The 14,810-nt window shown below is 36.4% G+C and overlaps 1 protein-coding gene and 1 non-coding gene across 5 annotated transcripts in view; one reads left to right on the top strand and one right to left on the bottom strand.

Annotated features, from left to right (window-relative positions):
* The window catches only part of LOC150105326 (echinoderm microtubule-associated protein-like CG42247), a 375,243-nt gene that overhangs the window by 119,469 nt on the left and 240,964 nt on the right, over window positions 1–14,810 (top strand). For 2 of the 4 annotated variants that reach the window (XM_090394708.1, XM_090394707.1), the window contains one exon: window positions 2,376–2,440. In XM_090394708.1, coding sequence (XP_090250834.1) covers window positions 2,376–2,440 — 65 coding nt within the window. Of the gene's footprint in view, window positions 1–2,370; window positions 2,441–14,810 lie in introns of all 4 variants that reach the window. The other 2 variants (XM_090394705.1, XM_090394706.1) reach the window with 1 other exon arrangement.
* On the bottom strand, window positions 11,576–11,648 carry TRNAI-UAU (transfer RNA isoleucine (anticodon UAU)). Its single transcript has one exon. It is a non-coding gene; the product is annotated as a tRNA-Ile (tRNA).

The raw sequence follows: 14,810 nt of genomic DNA, 5'->3' as shown, positions 1-14,810 counted from the left end.
TTTTCACTATCAGAACCTTAATGGAATTTAATGGTTACAACCCTAATCAAATCCAGCAGATAATTGACTCATATGTTCCAACACTTTAGGATTCTTCAACAGACCATAGAGTTCCAATCCCATATATTTCTAGCATCTCAGAACCTAATTGGTAGAATTTTGAAGAGGTATCATCTCATTCCCACATAATTTCCGATCAACAAAATTTCTCATCTGTTGCCATCTACAAAAAACAAACTGGCAACTCTATCATTAGCTGGCATTTACCATATACCGTGTGAATGTAATCTAACATACGTTGGACAAACAGGCCGTTTTGTAGAAAAAAGAATTAATGAACATCAATACAAAATAAACTTCCAACATCTGTATTATATCGAATACATGAAACCTCAAAAGTCTGGCCTGGCACAACATGATATTGATACTAAACACAATATCCAGTGGGATAAAGCTTGTCTTCTCTATAGATGTAGGTTTAAATATGAATGCGTTTTAAAAAAAAAAAAGTTGTGAAGTCCTTTTACATCGGCCAAATCTGAATCAGAATGATTGTCTCTCTCTCTCTCCCAAAACTTTGGGCGATCCTTATCTTATGTAACCATCAAAAATAGTTTTTAATATTTTAATAATACTATTTATTAATAATTTTTAGCATGCAACAACAGGTTTAATTGGCAAACCCCCCCACAGCTGTATGCTTTGTAATCTGCTTCCTTTTATTGCTTGTTTCTACACACTGATTATGTACTGTTATTTTCATTACGAAATATCTGTACTTTCATTTCATTAAAGTTAATTACTGTGGTTATCATGTAATTGTGAAGGTTTATAATCGAGTAACAGCAGAGTTGTATAAAGGAAATGGCTATATGGATTCTGCTGGATTTTGCAAAGGCATCTAACAGAATTCCATGTGGAACTCTGTTATGCAAATTAAAACAAATGGGAATGGATAAATGGATAAGAGGGTGGCTGCTGGTTAGATATGAAAAAGTGGTATATGAAGGGACAGAAGCGAGGCAAAAACAGGTGACTAGTAGTATGCCTTAAGGTTCAGGCCTGGGACCATTGCTGTTTAATTTGTACACAAATGATATAGGAAATAACCTGAAAGGAAATATTCAGTTGTTTGCTGATGATATTATTACATGACACCTCCAAGGAGTCCAATGACTCATCAAGGGAGGACACCTACTCTACAACTTTCCATCTCCGCCACTCAATCCACCAACTACAGCGAACCGCATCATCTACACCAATGCCATCTACTGCCTACCACCACCGCTAGTATTTTCATAGACAATTGCAAACATCCATGCCCACAGTGGGATTTGAACCCGCAGCCTTTTGACTGGAGAGTGGATATACTAATCACTCGGCCAATGAGGCTGGCGAAATTATGAAATTAGGTAGAGCAATAGTTAATCAAGGCAATATGGAGAACTTGAAGGATGATTTGAATAAGCTGTCCGTATGGACAAAAGATAATAGGCGTCAGTTTAATGTGGAGAAATATAAAGTTATGCATTTTGGGATAAATAGATTACAAGTTGTTTACCACATTGATGGAACTGTGCTTCAGGAAATAGGTGAAGCTAGAGATTTAGGGAGGACTAGCTTTTTTGCTTGGAGAAGTTTAAATGAGTGTTTTGTCTGTCAGTGGGGGTTCAAGGAGAGGTATGATAAATTGTGTGGATAGTTTGGGTTTCCCAAGATGAGTCTTCAGACTCCATGGAGGTGCCTGTACAATAATAATAATGATGTAGGCATAGACATCATAGCAATTATTTTCTTTACTTTAATTTATAAAGTGTCTTCCCATTGAAGATGATCATTAGAATTGGATATGTTTAGACCAGCCTTAGTTTTGTATATTTTAATTCATGTGAACATGCCAATAATGTTTCATTAGGATTTGAAGGGAAAAAAAAAATACATAATTGCTCTGCTGTATACATTTATTAAATATAAATATTTATATACAAAATATATTAATATGCTAATATATCAGTATATTAACATGCCAGAAGCTTATTAGTGCATGGCATGTGTCTAAATCAAATATTTTATTATAAGCTGACATATATGGCAGTGTTATTATTATAAGGTGGACTATAAAACCTTTAAATTTTCATTTGGAAATGTCAGTCATTCAGTTTCAAATGCCTTTATGTAATTAAAAAAAAAAAAATTAAAGAAATGTTGATTTCTTGAATTAATGGAATTTAATCACTTTTATTATGTCTAGGTCATGAACATATTTTGTAATTTATGAGCATATTTATTTATTAATCTTATTTATAAAAGCATTATTGCAGCTCTAATTTTACAATAGTTTTTCACATACTGTATAACATTCCATTTCAGTATAGCTTTGCATAAACATGATGATGTAGCTATTACAGCCCAAGGAAATGGATCTAGTAAAAAAGCTCAGGTAAGGCTGGATTTAAATATTTAATAGAGCATTGCTATTATAGATCAACTGATATTGAAATATCAGTTATTCCAATATCCGGAAGATTTTCAGTCTATGATCAAATATATCTGCCAAACACATCACCAAATCTGAATAGATCTAATGAGTTTAAGTCCTGTTTATGGGAAATTGTTCACACAGCCCTCCCTAGATAATTTTTTCCCCAATCATGTCCTGATGTGTATTCTCATCCTCAAGGGGTGTACAGGATACATAATTACTAAGGTCTGTCCTGTCAACTCATCCAAATGTCTCATCATTTGGATAAAAATTATCTATCATTTTTTGGCACTCCAACATTGTCAAATATTATATTTCTATCTTCTAAGACAATTTTCACTTCATCAATTCATCTTCTCCATAGCACAATTGGAAGAACAATGATACATTGTATCCTTTGATTAGATGAGAACTGAGTTTGATTCTCGTTGTGATGAGAGGAAGTTTTATATGTTCATTTGAAGGTGAGTTAGCCAATCTCATATGAAGGTAGCAGTGTTTTTCTCTCAGAAACTTGAATTTTTCATCCTGCATATACACAAATTGCCCAATAGGACACATGCAGTTTACAGACATAAATTGGTTTACAGACACCAATTGGTGAGAGTGACCATAAGGTCATGACTTGGGAGGTGGCTAAAGGAGTGGAATTTACAATTAAGACAGGGTACATGTGGAATTACCGGGCTGTTAAGTATGACAAGCTTAGGAGTGTGCTTGGCTCAGTGCCATGGCATGTAAAACTGCAAGGGCTGGATGTTGATAGTGCATGGGAGATGGTTAAGAAGTGTTTGCAGGAGGCAATGGGTGACTGTATACCAAGAGTTCGAATAATAAATCAAGTAAGGGTTAAATGGATAAATAACACTATTAAGCTTGAGCTGCAAAAAAAGAAACAATTGTGGAGGGAATTTAAGGAGAAAGGTGACCAGCAGGTGCAGGAACAGTATAAAGCTCAGGCCAGGATGGTAACAAGGGTGGTAAGAAAAGCAAAAGCGGATTACGAAAGAAAATTGGCCATGCAGGCTAAAGAGAATCCCAAACAGTTTTTTCAGTATGTTGCAAGTAAAAGGAAAAATGTTCATGGCAGAATGATTTTAAAAAATGCTGAGGGTAGGGAGGTAACCGAATCAGTCGATATAGTGGAATTACTGAGTGAGCACTCTGCAAGAGTATATCATCCAGGTGGTGGTGACATTGCAGGAATGAAAGAACCAACAGCTTATACTGGAATTGTGATGAATGAAGTGGAGGTAACTAGTCTATTACAGAACCTCAATGTCAATACATCTGTGGGATTGGATGGTATACCAGCTTGTGTCGTACGTGAAGCGGCTAAAGAATTGTCAGTGCCCTTGACCATTTTGTTTAATTTGAGCCTCGGGTCTGGGTCAGTCCCAAGGGGGTGGAAAGAGGGGAAAATAGTTCCGCTGCATAAAGGTGGTTCCAAGACTGCTGTTGAAAATTACCAGCCAATCAGCATAACAGGAATCATTATCAAGGTCTTGGAGAAAATAGTTAAGAGGAAAATACAAGATTGGATAGATGAAAATGGGATACTGTATCGGGAACAGCATGGTTTTGTGAAGGGTAGGTCATGCCTCAGTAACGTAACTTGCTCACGTATTATAACACAGTGACGGCTGAACTGGATAAGGGTAATGGGTTTACAGTGATTCTACTGGACCTTGCTAAGGCCTTTGACAGGATACCACATGGAATTCTAACCAGTAAATTGCAGAATATGGCAATGGATATAGGGTTGGTGAGATGGATAGGAGGGTGGTTGACGGAGAGACATCAGAGAGTGGTTTATTCAGGAGTAGAGTCCACAAGATGGCCTGTGACTAGTGGTGTACCACAAGGATCTGTTCTTGGACCACTGCTGTTTAATTTGTTCATTAATGATATAGGAAAAGATCTGAGAGGAACAGTTCATTTGTTTGCGGATGATGCAAAGTTTGGTAGGGCAATAGTGAATACAGATGATGTCAAATTTTTGCAAGATGATTTGGATAGATTGGAGGTCTAGGCTAAGGAGAATGGATGTCAATTTAATGTGGCAAAATGTAAGGTTATACATTTTGGGGTGTAAAGATTAGCAGCAGGTTTACCATATTGGTGTAACTATACTCCAGGAAATTGATGAGGCACGAGATTTAGGAGTGTTGGTGGATAAAGGAGTTGAAGTTTAGGGGGCACATTGCAAAAGTGGCCAAATCAGCTCATCAAATCACTTGGTTGCTGAAGAATACGTTGACAAGCAGGTTATTGTTCCTCTGTATTGAGCCTTGATAAGACCCCATCTTGACTACTGTGCCCAGATTTGGTCACCTAGGTTACTTCTTGATGGGGAGGAGGTTGAGAGGATCCAGAGTCGAGTGACCAAGATGATAGCAGGCTTGTGGAATGAACCTCATGAGAATAGGTTGAGGATTTGTGAGTTGCAAAAATTGGTTGATAGGCAGAGGAGGGGAGATATGATTGAAACATTCAAATTACTGAAGGATTTCTATGAAATTAATTCAGAAGATATTTTTGAGAACAGGGCTGGTTGTGGGAGGACTAGGAGACATCCATGGAAACTGGGCAAAAGTGTGGTTAGTAAAGGTGTTAGAGCTGGGTTCTTTACTTTTAGAGTGGTGAATGAGTGGAATGGGCTGCCAGAGTCTGTGGTGGATGCTGTGACAATGAATGAGTTTAAGGCGAGGTATGATAGATACTGTATGAATGTCGAAGAGTTGTGATGAATATGATTTGGGGCCTCCCTCGATGAGTCTAATGATACCCTGGAGTTGCCCGTAATAATAAAAAAATACTGTTGGCGCTCTGTGTTGATGGTAGCAGTGTCGTGTAGTTTGGAGGATTAAGTAATGGTGAGTCGTAAGGATTTAGTGTGCTCTCTACCATGAACAGTCCTTGGATGTGTCACATAATAATAAACTTGGCTTCCTCATGGTCTTTCCTGCCATTCTAGTATCAAACAATTGTTTAGCTAACCTTTCTTCTCTCATTCTGTTTAAGTGAACATACCATACCATCTTAGATTGGTTATACTTACACATTCTTGAATACTAACATGTCAAGTTCCTTCCCAATATTCTCATTATTAATGATTCTGTCATTAATACCATCTGTTCACTCCCCTAATTGTTCTTATAGATTTAAAATTGTTTTGAACACTTTCTTTTATACAGCTGCTATTAGTCAAATTTTAGTATTATTAGTCAAATTCTAATTCTGTTGTCTATTTCCATAGTTAATTTGCCATCTTCACTGAAAATTATGCCTAAGTAGCTGAAAAAACATTTTACTTGTTCTATAAGTGCTCCATCGAGACTGCAGTCAATGTTTGCCTATTGTCAGAGTTTTGGTCTCTTTGTTACTAATTTTCATACTAAATTTATTACAGCAGTTATTTAATTTAGTCAAAGAATCCTGCCAACATGTACTGGATTTATTAGAAGAATAACATCATCTTCATAAAGCAAAGAACTGAGATTAACATATCCAATTTGAATATCAGATTTAATACCACTTTCCTTCATAATAGGATCTATATAGATGATGAAGAACAGTTTAGATAATATGCACCCTTGTCTCACACCTAATTTCACATCAAACCATCCTTTTAAACTCCTTCAATTATAACTGCTGACTTATAACTCAAATATAGATTATGTATTACTTTGTATAATTCTCTGTTTACCCTCCATAATTGTAGTGTTCTGAACAACATTTTTCTTGGCAACTTGCCATTTGTGTTTTCTACATCTACAAACTTTAAATACAGATCCTTGTTATATTCCCACAATTTCTTAACTATGTCATACAGTAAAAATCTGAGTCTGACAAGCCCTGTTTGGCTTAATATCCAGCATGTTCTTCACCAGATCTTTCTTTCAAAATTTTTTCTTGTATTCTTCAGAAGTATGTTTGAATAAATCTTACCTGGAGCACTAAGTAGAGAAATTCCTCTGTGATTCTCAGTTTTAGTTTCATCTATAAAAAGAGTAATATGAAAGCTCTGCTCCAATCATCCAGTATTTTACCTTCTTACCAGGCTTCTGTCACTGCTTGTTTCATTTAAACTTTTCAAAGTAATTAATTAATCCAGATATCCAGAATATTTTTATTTTCAATTTTTATTTTTATGTCAATTTAGATCATTTTTAATTTGTTATATACTCTTTCCTTCATTTCTAAGATTTTTTTTTTTTTTTAAATTGCCTCCAGAACATTGTGCAACCTGTCTAACATTTATCTTCTATATTCTTAACAGACTCTTCTTATTACTTTTGTTAGGTACTTTGATGCATAGCTTAGAGTCCTATTTTTCTCTGTATTCTCTTAGGTCATCTGCCAACTTACTCACTTTCATTATGCTTTCTTTTCTAGGATTATTTCTTTAATTTCTTGCATCTAGTTTATATATAGAAGACACAGAGAGGAAAGATTGTGTGTGTGTGTGTGTGTGTGTTGCCTAAGTATGATAACGATGAACTGAGCAGAAGAGTGGTAATATTGAATGACATAATAGCTAGAATGTGTGACGAGAGGACTGGAATATGTGGATGCTTGGAGTGCGTTTGAGGACAGAGAGGAATTGTATGTCAAGAGACCACTTACATTTGAATGAGGAAGGATGTAGGCATCTGGAGAGATTGCTGTTCTGAAAAAGTCAGTGTGTCCTAGGGAGGATGGTAGCAGGGGTGGCCTCTTGTGGGAATAGGTACGTGGGAGAAGGGGACGAACATCAAGTAACACTGAGCCCAATGGAGTCTAGAGGGGATATTGCTGGGTATAGAAACAACGGCATTTATATGCTATATACTAATGCCAGGAGTATCCGGAATAAGGGAGGAGAATTGGTGGTGTCAGATAGCATCAGCCTGGCCAAAAATTATTGGGATCACTGAGACGTGGTCGACAGAAGAGAATATAATAACAGGAATAGAAGTCGCTGGATACAGCATTTTTCACTAGGATAGGAAGGGAAAGCGTGGTGGTAGAGTACTGCTTATGATAAGTGACGACCTATGTCCTCTAAGAGTGGAGACTTTGGAAGGCAGTGACACTAATGATTTCGAAAGCATATGGTGTGAGGTAGAGGTGGGCAAAACAGGATATTTAGTGGGGTGTTGCTACAGACCCAGGAGTACAGAGGGTGGGGACAAGGAAATGGTTAGACAGTTGAATTTGGCAAGTGCAAGAAGAATGATTGTTATGGAAGATTGTAACTACAGTAGTAAACTGGGGAGAAGAAGATGCATGTAGCAATAAGGGAATGGAATTTCTAGAATTCTTGAGGGACAAATGTCTTAGGCAACATGTAATAGGGGGAACAAGAGGTTCAAGAGTTTTGGATTTGGTTATAGCATCAGAAGAGTTGATAATAACTGAGATGACATCTCTCCCAACCAGTTAGAGAGAGTTACCATATAGTTTTGACTTGGAAAATGAATAGACATGCAGGAGTATCAAAGAGAAGGGAACATATGTGGAATTATAAGGCAGGTAATTATAATAGTGTAAGATGTCAACTTGGGGAAGTTTCATGGAGGGAGGAATTGGAAAGCCGGGATATCATTAGTGCGTGGGAAATTATGAAAGAATATTTGTTAGCAGCAATGGTAAGTTGTATACCACGAGTAAACAAGAGGACACAATTTGGAGTAAAGTGGATGACAAACAATATTAAACAAGAATTGCATGTGAAAAAGAGGCTGTGGAAGAGGTATAAGGAGACGGGAGAAGAGAAGATGCATGAAGAGTATAAGACAGAGGCCAGAAGAGTGACTAGTATGGTAAAGAAGACGAAACTGGAATATGAGAGGAGATTAGCTCTAAGATCCAAAGAAAATCCTAGGGAATTTTTTAGCTATGTGGCCAGTAGGAGGAGAAATGACTATGGAAGAATGATATTGTGGGATAAAAATGGGAATAGAGTGACTGATGCTGAGAACATAGTAGAATTGTTCAATGAACACTTTATTGGAGTATTTCATCCTGGAGGAGTCAGGTTTAATGCTAGAGGGATAGGGTAGGTTCAAGGTTTAGAGGTACAGGAGGAGAGTGTGTTCGAAATACTTACTCTGGATGTCAGTAAAGCTGTGGGACTGGATGGTATTTCACCACGGGTTTTGAGAGAATGTGCTAGGGAACTGACAGTGCCTTTAACCTGGCTTTTCAATGAAAGTCTGGCTGCTGGAAAGGTTCCCATGGAATGGAAGGAAGGAAGGTAAGATAGTGCCATTGCATAAGGGCGATAGCAGACTGGAAGTGTCTAATTATAGACCAGTTTGTGTGTCATCAGTAGTTAGTAAGATCTTGGAGAAAGTAGTGAAGGACTGTATACAGCATTGGGCAAATGAGGGTAATGTTATCTGTGAGAGTCAACATGGATTTGTGAAGGGGTCCTCTTGTTTTAGCAATATGCTAGCCTTTTATGATAAAGTAAGAAGAGCATTAGATAAGGGAAAGGCATATACTGCCATTTTCTTAGAAAGCGGAGGAATTTGACAAGGTGCCACATAATAAGCTGATATTTAAGTTGCAGCACATGGGTCTGGATGTCAGATTGGTCAACTGGATTCAGGATTGGCTGTCCAAGAGGTATCAGAGAGTTGTGTATAGTGGGGCAGTTTCAAGGAAGCAGAGGGTTACAAGTGGGGTCCCACAGTTCTCAGTACTGGGACCTATATTGTTTAACCTTTATATCAATGACATTGTCAGTGGATTGCAAGGGGATATTCGGTTGTTTGCAGATGATGCGAAGCTGGGAAGAATTATTAGTAATAGTGCAGATGCGGCAGCCCTGCAAGAGGATTTGAATAAGCTAGATAGATGGGCAAATGAATGGGGTGTAAGTTTAACGCAGCAAAATGTAAGGTCTTGAGGTTTGGGAAACATCGATGGGACACTGCATACTCTATGGGAGGAGTTATACTTGAGGAAGTAGGGGAGACAAGAGATCTGGGGTTGGTGATTGATAGAAACTTGAAATTTAGATGACATATTGCAAAGGTGGTGTAGGTAACACAGAGGATTGCTGCAATAATGAGAAGGACATTTACCTGCAGAGATAAAAACATTTATCATTCCGTTGTATAAGACTCTGATCAGACCACACTTGGGCTATTGTTCTCAAATTTGGTCCCATGGATTTTAAGGGAATAAATTAACTGTGGAAAGGATACAAAGGCAGATAACAAAGATGGTTTCAGGACTGTACAATGATAGTTATGAGGATCGGCTGAGGGAATGTCGACTGCAGAGTTTGGTGGATAGAAGAAGGAGAGGTGATGTGATTGAGACTTTTAAACTGTTGGTTACAGGGTGACACTGGGGAGTTCTTTCGCTTGGATGAACAGCGGGAAGGAGTGATGACAAGAGGCCATCCCTGGAAGTTACAAAAGGAAACTGTGAGCAAGAGGATGAGGAGTGGTTTCTTTGCATGGAGGGTGGTTGAACCATGGAATGCATTGCTTGATGGAATGGTGAGAGCGAGAACAGTCAATGAGTGGTATGATAGACTTTGTGTTTCTTAGGGGGGGGGGACCTCCCCTCGATTAGTCTTGATAGACTTTGTGGTTCTTCAGAAGGATCTCCCAGGATGAGTCTTTTGACTCTATGGAGGCGTGAATAATAATAATCTGTCATGGTGCTCACTTTTTTTTATCCTTGCAGGCAAACCTCACTACATGTATCTCTCAGGCTGAGTTAAGCTCTGTTTTCTTCAGCTTTTGCAACCAAAACGTCAAGGTTCAATTCCTGTTTTCAAGCTTTCATTTTTTCCTGAATAATATATGCATAGTTGAGTCTGCTGCTGTTTACTGGCAAAAGCAGCTTAAATTTACTTCTGTTTAAAACTTTATTATATATTTTTATTTTCAATTTGATATTCATTTTTGTCTTGCTTAAAACTAGGCTTTATGGCTGTATGTTTGGTGTTGATAATCACTTCCAATTTCAAAACCCTTTTTACTTTTGTATACTGATATGAAGTTATCACTATCTATGATACAACAGTTATTCAATTTAATCACAGAGTCCTGCAGATATGTACTGGATTTATTTAGAAGAATAACATCATATGTAGTCAGTATAGTCAGTAAGCTTTTTTCTTTTTTTTTTTTTATAAGGGTTATTATTTTTTATTTTTTTTAATGAGAGTTTTTCTTTTTCGTTCTGTGTGTGTCTTCTACCCATCCAGATTTATGTATAGCTTTATGTGAAAATGTGTTGGCAGTGTCTAGTCTGTGTCTTGAACTGAAATCCATCATTCACTTATCATTATTAGCTTTTCCCTTTTTCTCAAAATATTTCTGTATGCCTAGTATTCATTTACTAGCCTGCTGTTTAGATCTTTAGCAAGGAACAGCTTTTTAATTTTCTTTATATTAATTGTCTTCTCTAATGACTTGAAAAATTCTTCCATTTCTTCATTAAAAGAACTAAGTTTCATGGTCCATTTACCCATTTTTGCATTTGTCCACATAACTCTACTTGAAATTGCCTACCAATCGAGCAGTTTGGTCTTCATGTTTGGTGTTGAATGCTTTTGCTACGCCTTCCTTTCCCTCATCACTTATGCCCAAATATAAATATCCTATATTCAGTAGAATCTCACCTGTCTTAACGTTCTTTGTCTCAGTAACACCAATTATGTCATAGTATTTCTCTAGTTCTTCTGCCGGTTCACTTCATTTCGACATATATTTCTTATGTTGATCGTGTCTATTTTCACTTCTACTGAAGTTGAGATCTGCTCTCCAGCCAAGAGGCTGCAGGTGGATATCTTGCCAGGGGCATGAATGTTTGCGATTGTCCTACTAGCTACTTACCATATTATTATTATATCACACCTCCAGGGAGTCCAAAGACTCATCAAGGGAGGGCATCTACTTTACAACTCTTTGTGTTACTACCTTCATCACCTAACACCAACGCCATCCACCACTGACTATCACCACTAATACTTTCACAGACAATCACAAACATCCATGCCCATGGTTGGATTCGAACCCGCAGCCTTTTGGCTGGAGAGCGGATACTCTAACCACTTGGCCAACCAGGCTGACAAAAATACTGTGCCCCAGGTGAGAATCGAACTTACAACCTTCAGATTATAAGACTGACGCGCTGCCTACTGCACTACCGAGGCACTATGTACTGCTGTAAACTGTGTCCTGACGTAGTATGATCTTTGATGTCTTTACACCACAAAAATCAAAAATAACTAATTAACTAACTGAAGTTGAGTTTGTTCCAGTAGCTCATTTAAGCTGTTTACCTTGGTTCTCTAATGAAAAATGGGGCCTTGTTAATCAGGTGAAACCAAAGCTGTCATGAAATGTTATGTTGCACAGTCATGTTTGTGATTAAGAACAATACAGAATACAATTTGACCAGCTAATCACAAATTGCCAGCCCACCCTCATTTGTTCAGTATTCGGTGGATATCTACTAATAGGATGCATCATGTGAAGGTGAGGATTGGACATTAGGTCAGAACCCTAGAAAGCATTCCTTTAAGGTTATGTCAACCTATCCTCTGAGTTACCTAGCTTTGATCCTTATTGACTCCATTTTTTTCACCTATAACCAGGGGCATATATTCATGGTGTGCTAGGTGTGCAGTGCACACCCACAGAATAGCAGTATAGCAGGATATTATATTGATGCATATAATATAATATCCTGCTATACTGCCGGATATTATATTAACAGCTTCCCTAATTGTTTCCTAGCTTTGTGGGATTCTAAAAATTAAACAAAATATACTAATGCTTCATGAAGAAGACACTTTTCAATGGATAAACATTGCATCACATTTGCGTTAATAGCCCTGGTGTGCTGTCAGAAATAGATGACAGCACACACAAATTTGGTTATACAGATGTATAGATGGCCCAGTGGGACAAATTCTTAGCACTCCAGTGGTGTTAAACCACCCAGAAGGTGAGACAGGGTGTATGCTGAGACAATAGCACCCAGAAATCAATGGCTATGATCGGTTATTATGTCAACCAATCTAATTGAACATTGTCATTTGTCATGAGTTGCTGTTTTTCTTTTCTGAGTTTCATCTGTTGTGTGTGTGTGTGTGTGTGTGTGTGTGTGTGTGTGTGTGTGTGTGTGTGTGTGTGTGTGTGTGTGTGTGTGTGTGTGTGTGAAGTGTAAACTGATATGTTTAGGACACCGTTATAGACAAGTTTTTAATATAGAATTTTCTATAAATAATTCACAAGACAAGATATTTACTGCATAATTCAGATATTTTATTCTCCAATTTTTAAAGTAAGTGATACATTTGCTTATTTTTATCATTCAAAATATGTATATCAAATGCATCAAATGTGAAATTTCATTTCCTTTCACAATACAAATGATTTTGACTTTGATAACGACTTTATTTTGACTTTTATAACTTCACCCCCCCCCCCCTCCCGTTGCAACATTACCAGACACCCGAAAGTTGTTATGAAACATAGGTACAGTTTTTATTTCATTCATGATTTTTCCATAATAATTGTTCCATATAACGTTTAATTTTTTCGACACAGAAACTAAGTTTTGATTATTATAAATTTGCAAATTATAAATAAGAAAATATACATATGATTTCCCTATTGTTATAAATCAGGAAGTTATGTGACGTTGGCTAATAGGGGAAATTAATATTTAAAATGTAGGACGACATTAAAAATGTCATCCTACAAATGCAATATCAGAATATGCTTCGAATGTCTGCTAATCAATCAGAAAGATGGAAAAACAGAACAAGGAATTTCTGTGCCTGTAAAATATTCAGTTATTGCATGAGGTACTTTAGTGTGCTGCCTTCTGGGCATGTTCTTTTGATCCAGTTCCCCCAGTGGTGTGTGTGGGGGGGGGGGGGGGGGGGGGAGTTAGTAATCTCCATTAGTCTACAACTTGTTACTGGGCAGAAAGGAATATTAGAAAGTATACCCAATATACAATTAATTTGTGAGATGGCAAGCAAGAGCAGCAGCAGCAATAGCAGTAATTTTTTTCAAGATAATTATCAAATAATTTAGAATTTTTCGATAATAAAAGTGAAACTGATCACTATAAATAAAGAAATCATTTTTGGCATAAATACTTCATCAGCCTGTAAAAGAAATGTCAGTTTTACTGTGTTAGGATATCTGAACAACAGAAAACGAAACAAGACATTCTTGCTTAAGGCAATTTAGTGCGACTTCTAGGAAACTTTCTGTCTTGTTTCTCAAAAGGGTAATCTAAGACTTTTAGCTTTTCCTCTAGGTAAGAGGATTATTGTCCAGCATTTCTAAGACGTATTTCAGAAATAGAAGTAGTAATATTTAGAATTTAAAAAAAAAAAAAACAGAAATAACACAATTGAAATTTCTTTGTGTGGTATACAGTTTTATATGTTGAAAATACAGCATAGTATTTCTAAATCTTAGAATAATTTCAGCAGACGGCTGATTTCAAATTCAAAGAAAGAGTACACAATTAGAAGCTTAGATATACAACAATATTATTGCTTTATTTCTTTTGTCAAAACGGTAAACTGAAATAAGAGATTTTCAATACCGTCTGAAAGCTTTCAAAGCTATAGAAATTTAAAGTAGTTATGCAACTCAGTTCCAGGACAGGAGAGGGTGGGATTGCAGTAAAAAATCCCAAAAATGAGCATAAATTTTTAATCATTCCATACAAGATATCCTTCCTATTATATTTTCAACATATCTACAGTGGTTAAGCACTGGATATTATAGTAATGTGCATCCTACAAAAAAAAAAAAAAAAAAAAAAAAAAAAAAAAAAAAAAAAACCTCTGTTGCAATTTTCAGCAAAAGAAGAAGGCGAAGAGTCTCTGATAAAATACCAAAATACCATTAGGTATAAATAATTTTTGATACTAAAAAAGATACAATATCAGAAATCGAGTAATGCAGTTTATAATCATTTGTTGTTCATAAAAAAACAACAAAAAAAGCAATCGTTCCTGAAATTTAAATATGACAATCCATATAAAGGTATTTTGCAAAGAAAGAAAGCAAAATGTCATATTTATTTCAGTAAATGTTATTTAAAAATATAAATATTTGACAAAATATTTTAAACGTAAACAAACATTTGAAAATTCATGAAAAATAATCTATATTGTCATTAAAGTGGAGGAAATTAACTATTACTAAAGTATATTCATTGCAAAGGCTGATCTATGGTCATTTCAGGATTGATTATTTATTTTGGCAGATGTGAAACTTCTATTTTTGGAAAGAGACACAAGAAATAAATTGTTCAGCAATTTATTTCTTGTGTCATAAAA

This window comes from Typopeltis vanoorti, chromosome 6, assembly GCF_054136105.1.
Source record: "Typopeltis vanoorti isolate ZY-2024b chromosome 6, IOZ_Tvanoo_1.0, whole genome shotgun sequence".
In the NCBI taxonomy this organism is placed as follows: domain Eukaryota; kingdom Metazoa; phylum Arthropoda; class Arachnida; order Uropygi; family Thelyphonidae; genus Typopeltis; species Typopeltis vanoorti.
Note: the sequence above shows the minus strand (reverse complement) of the source record. Positions and strands in the feature narration are given on the sequence as shown.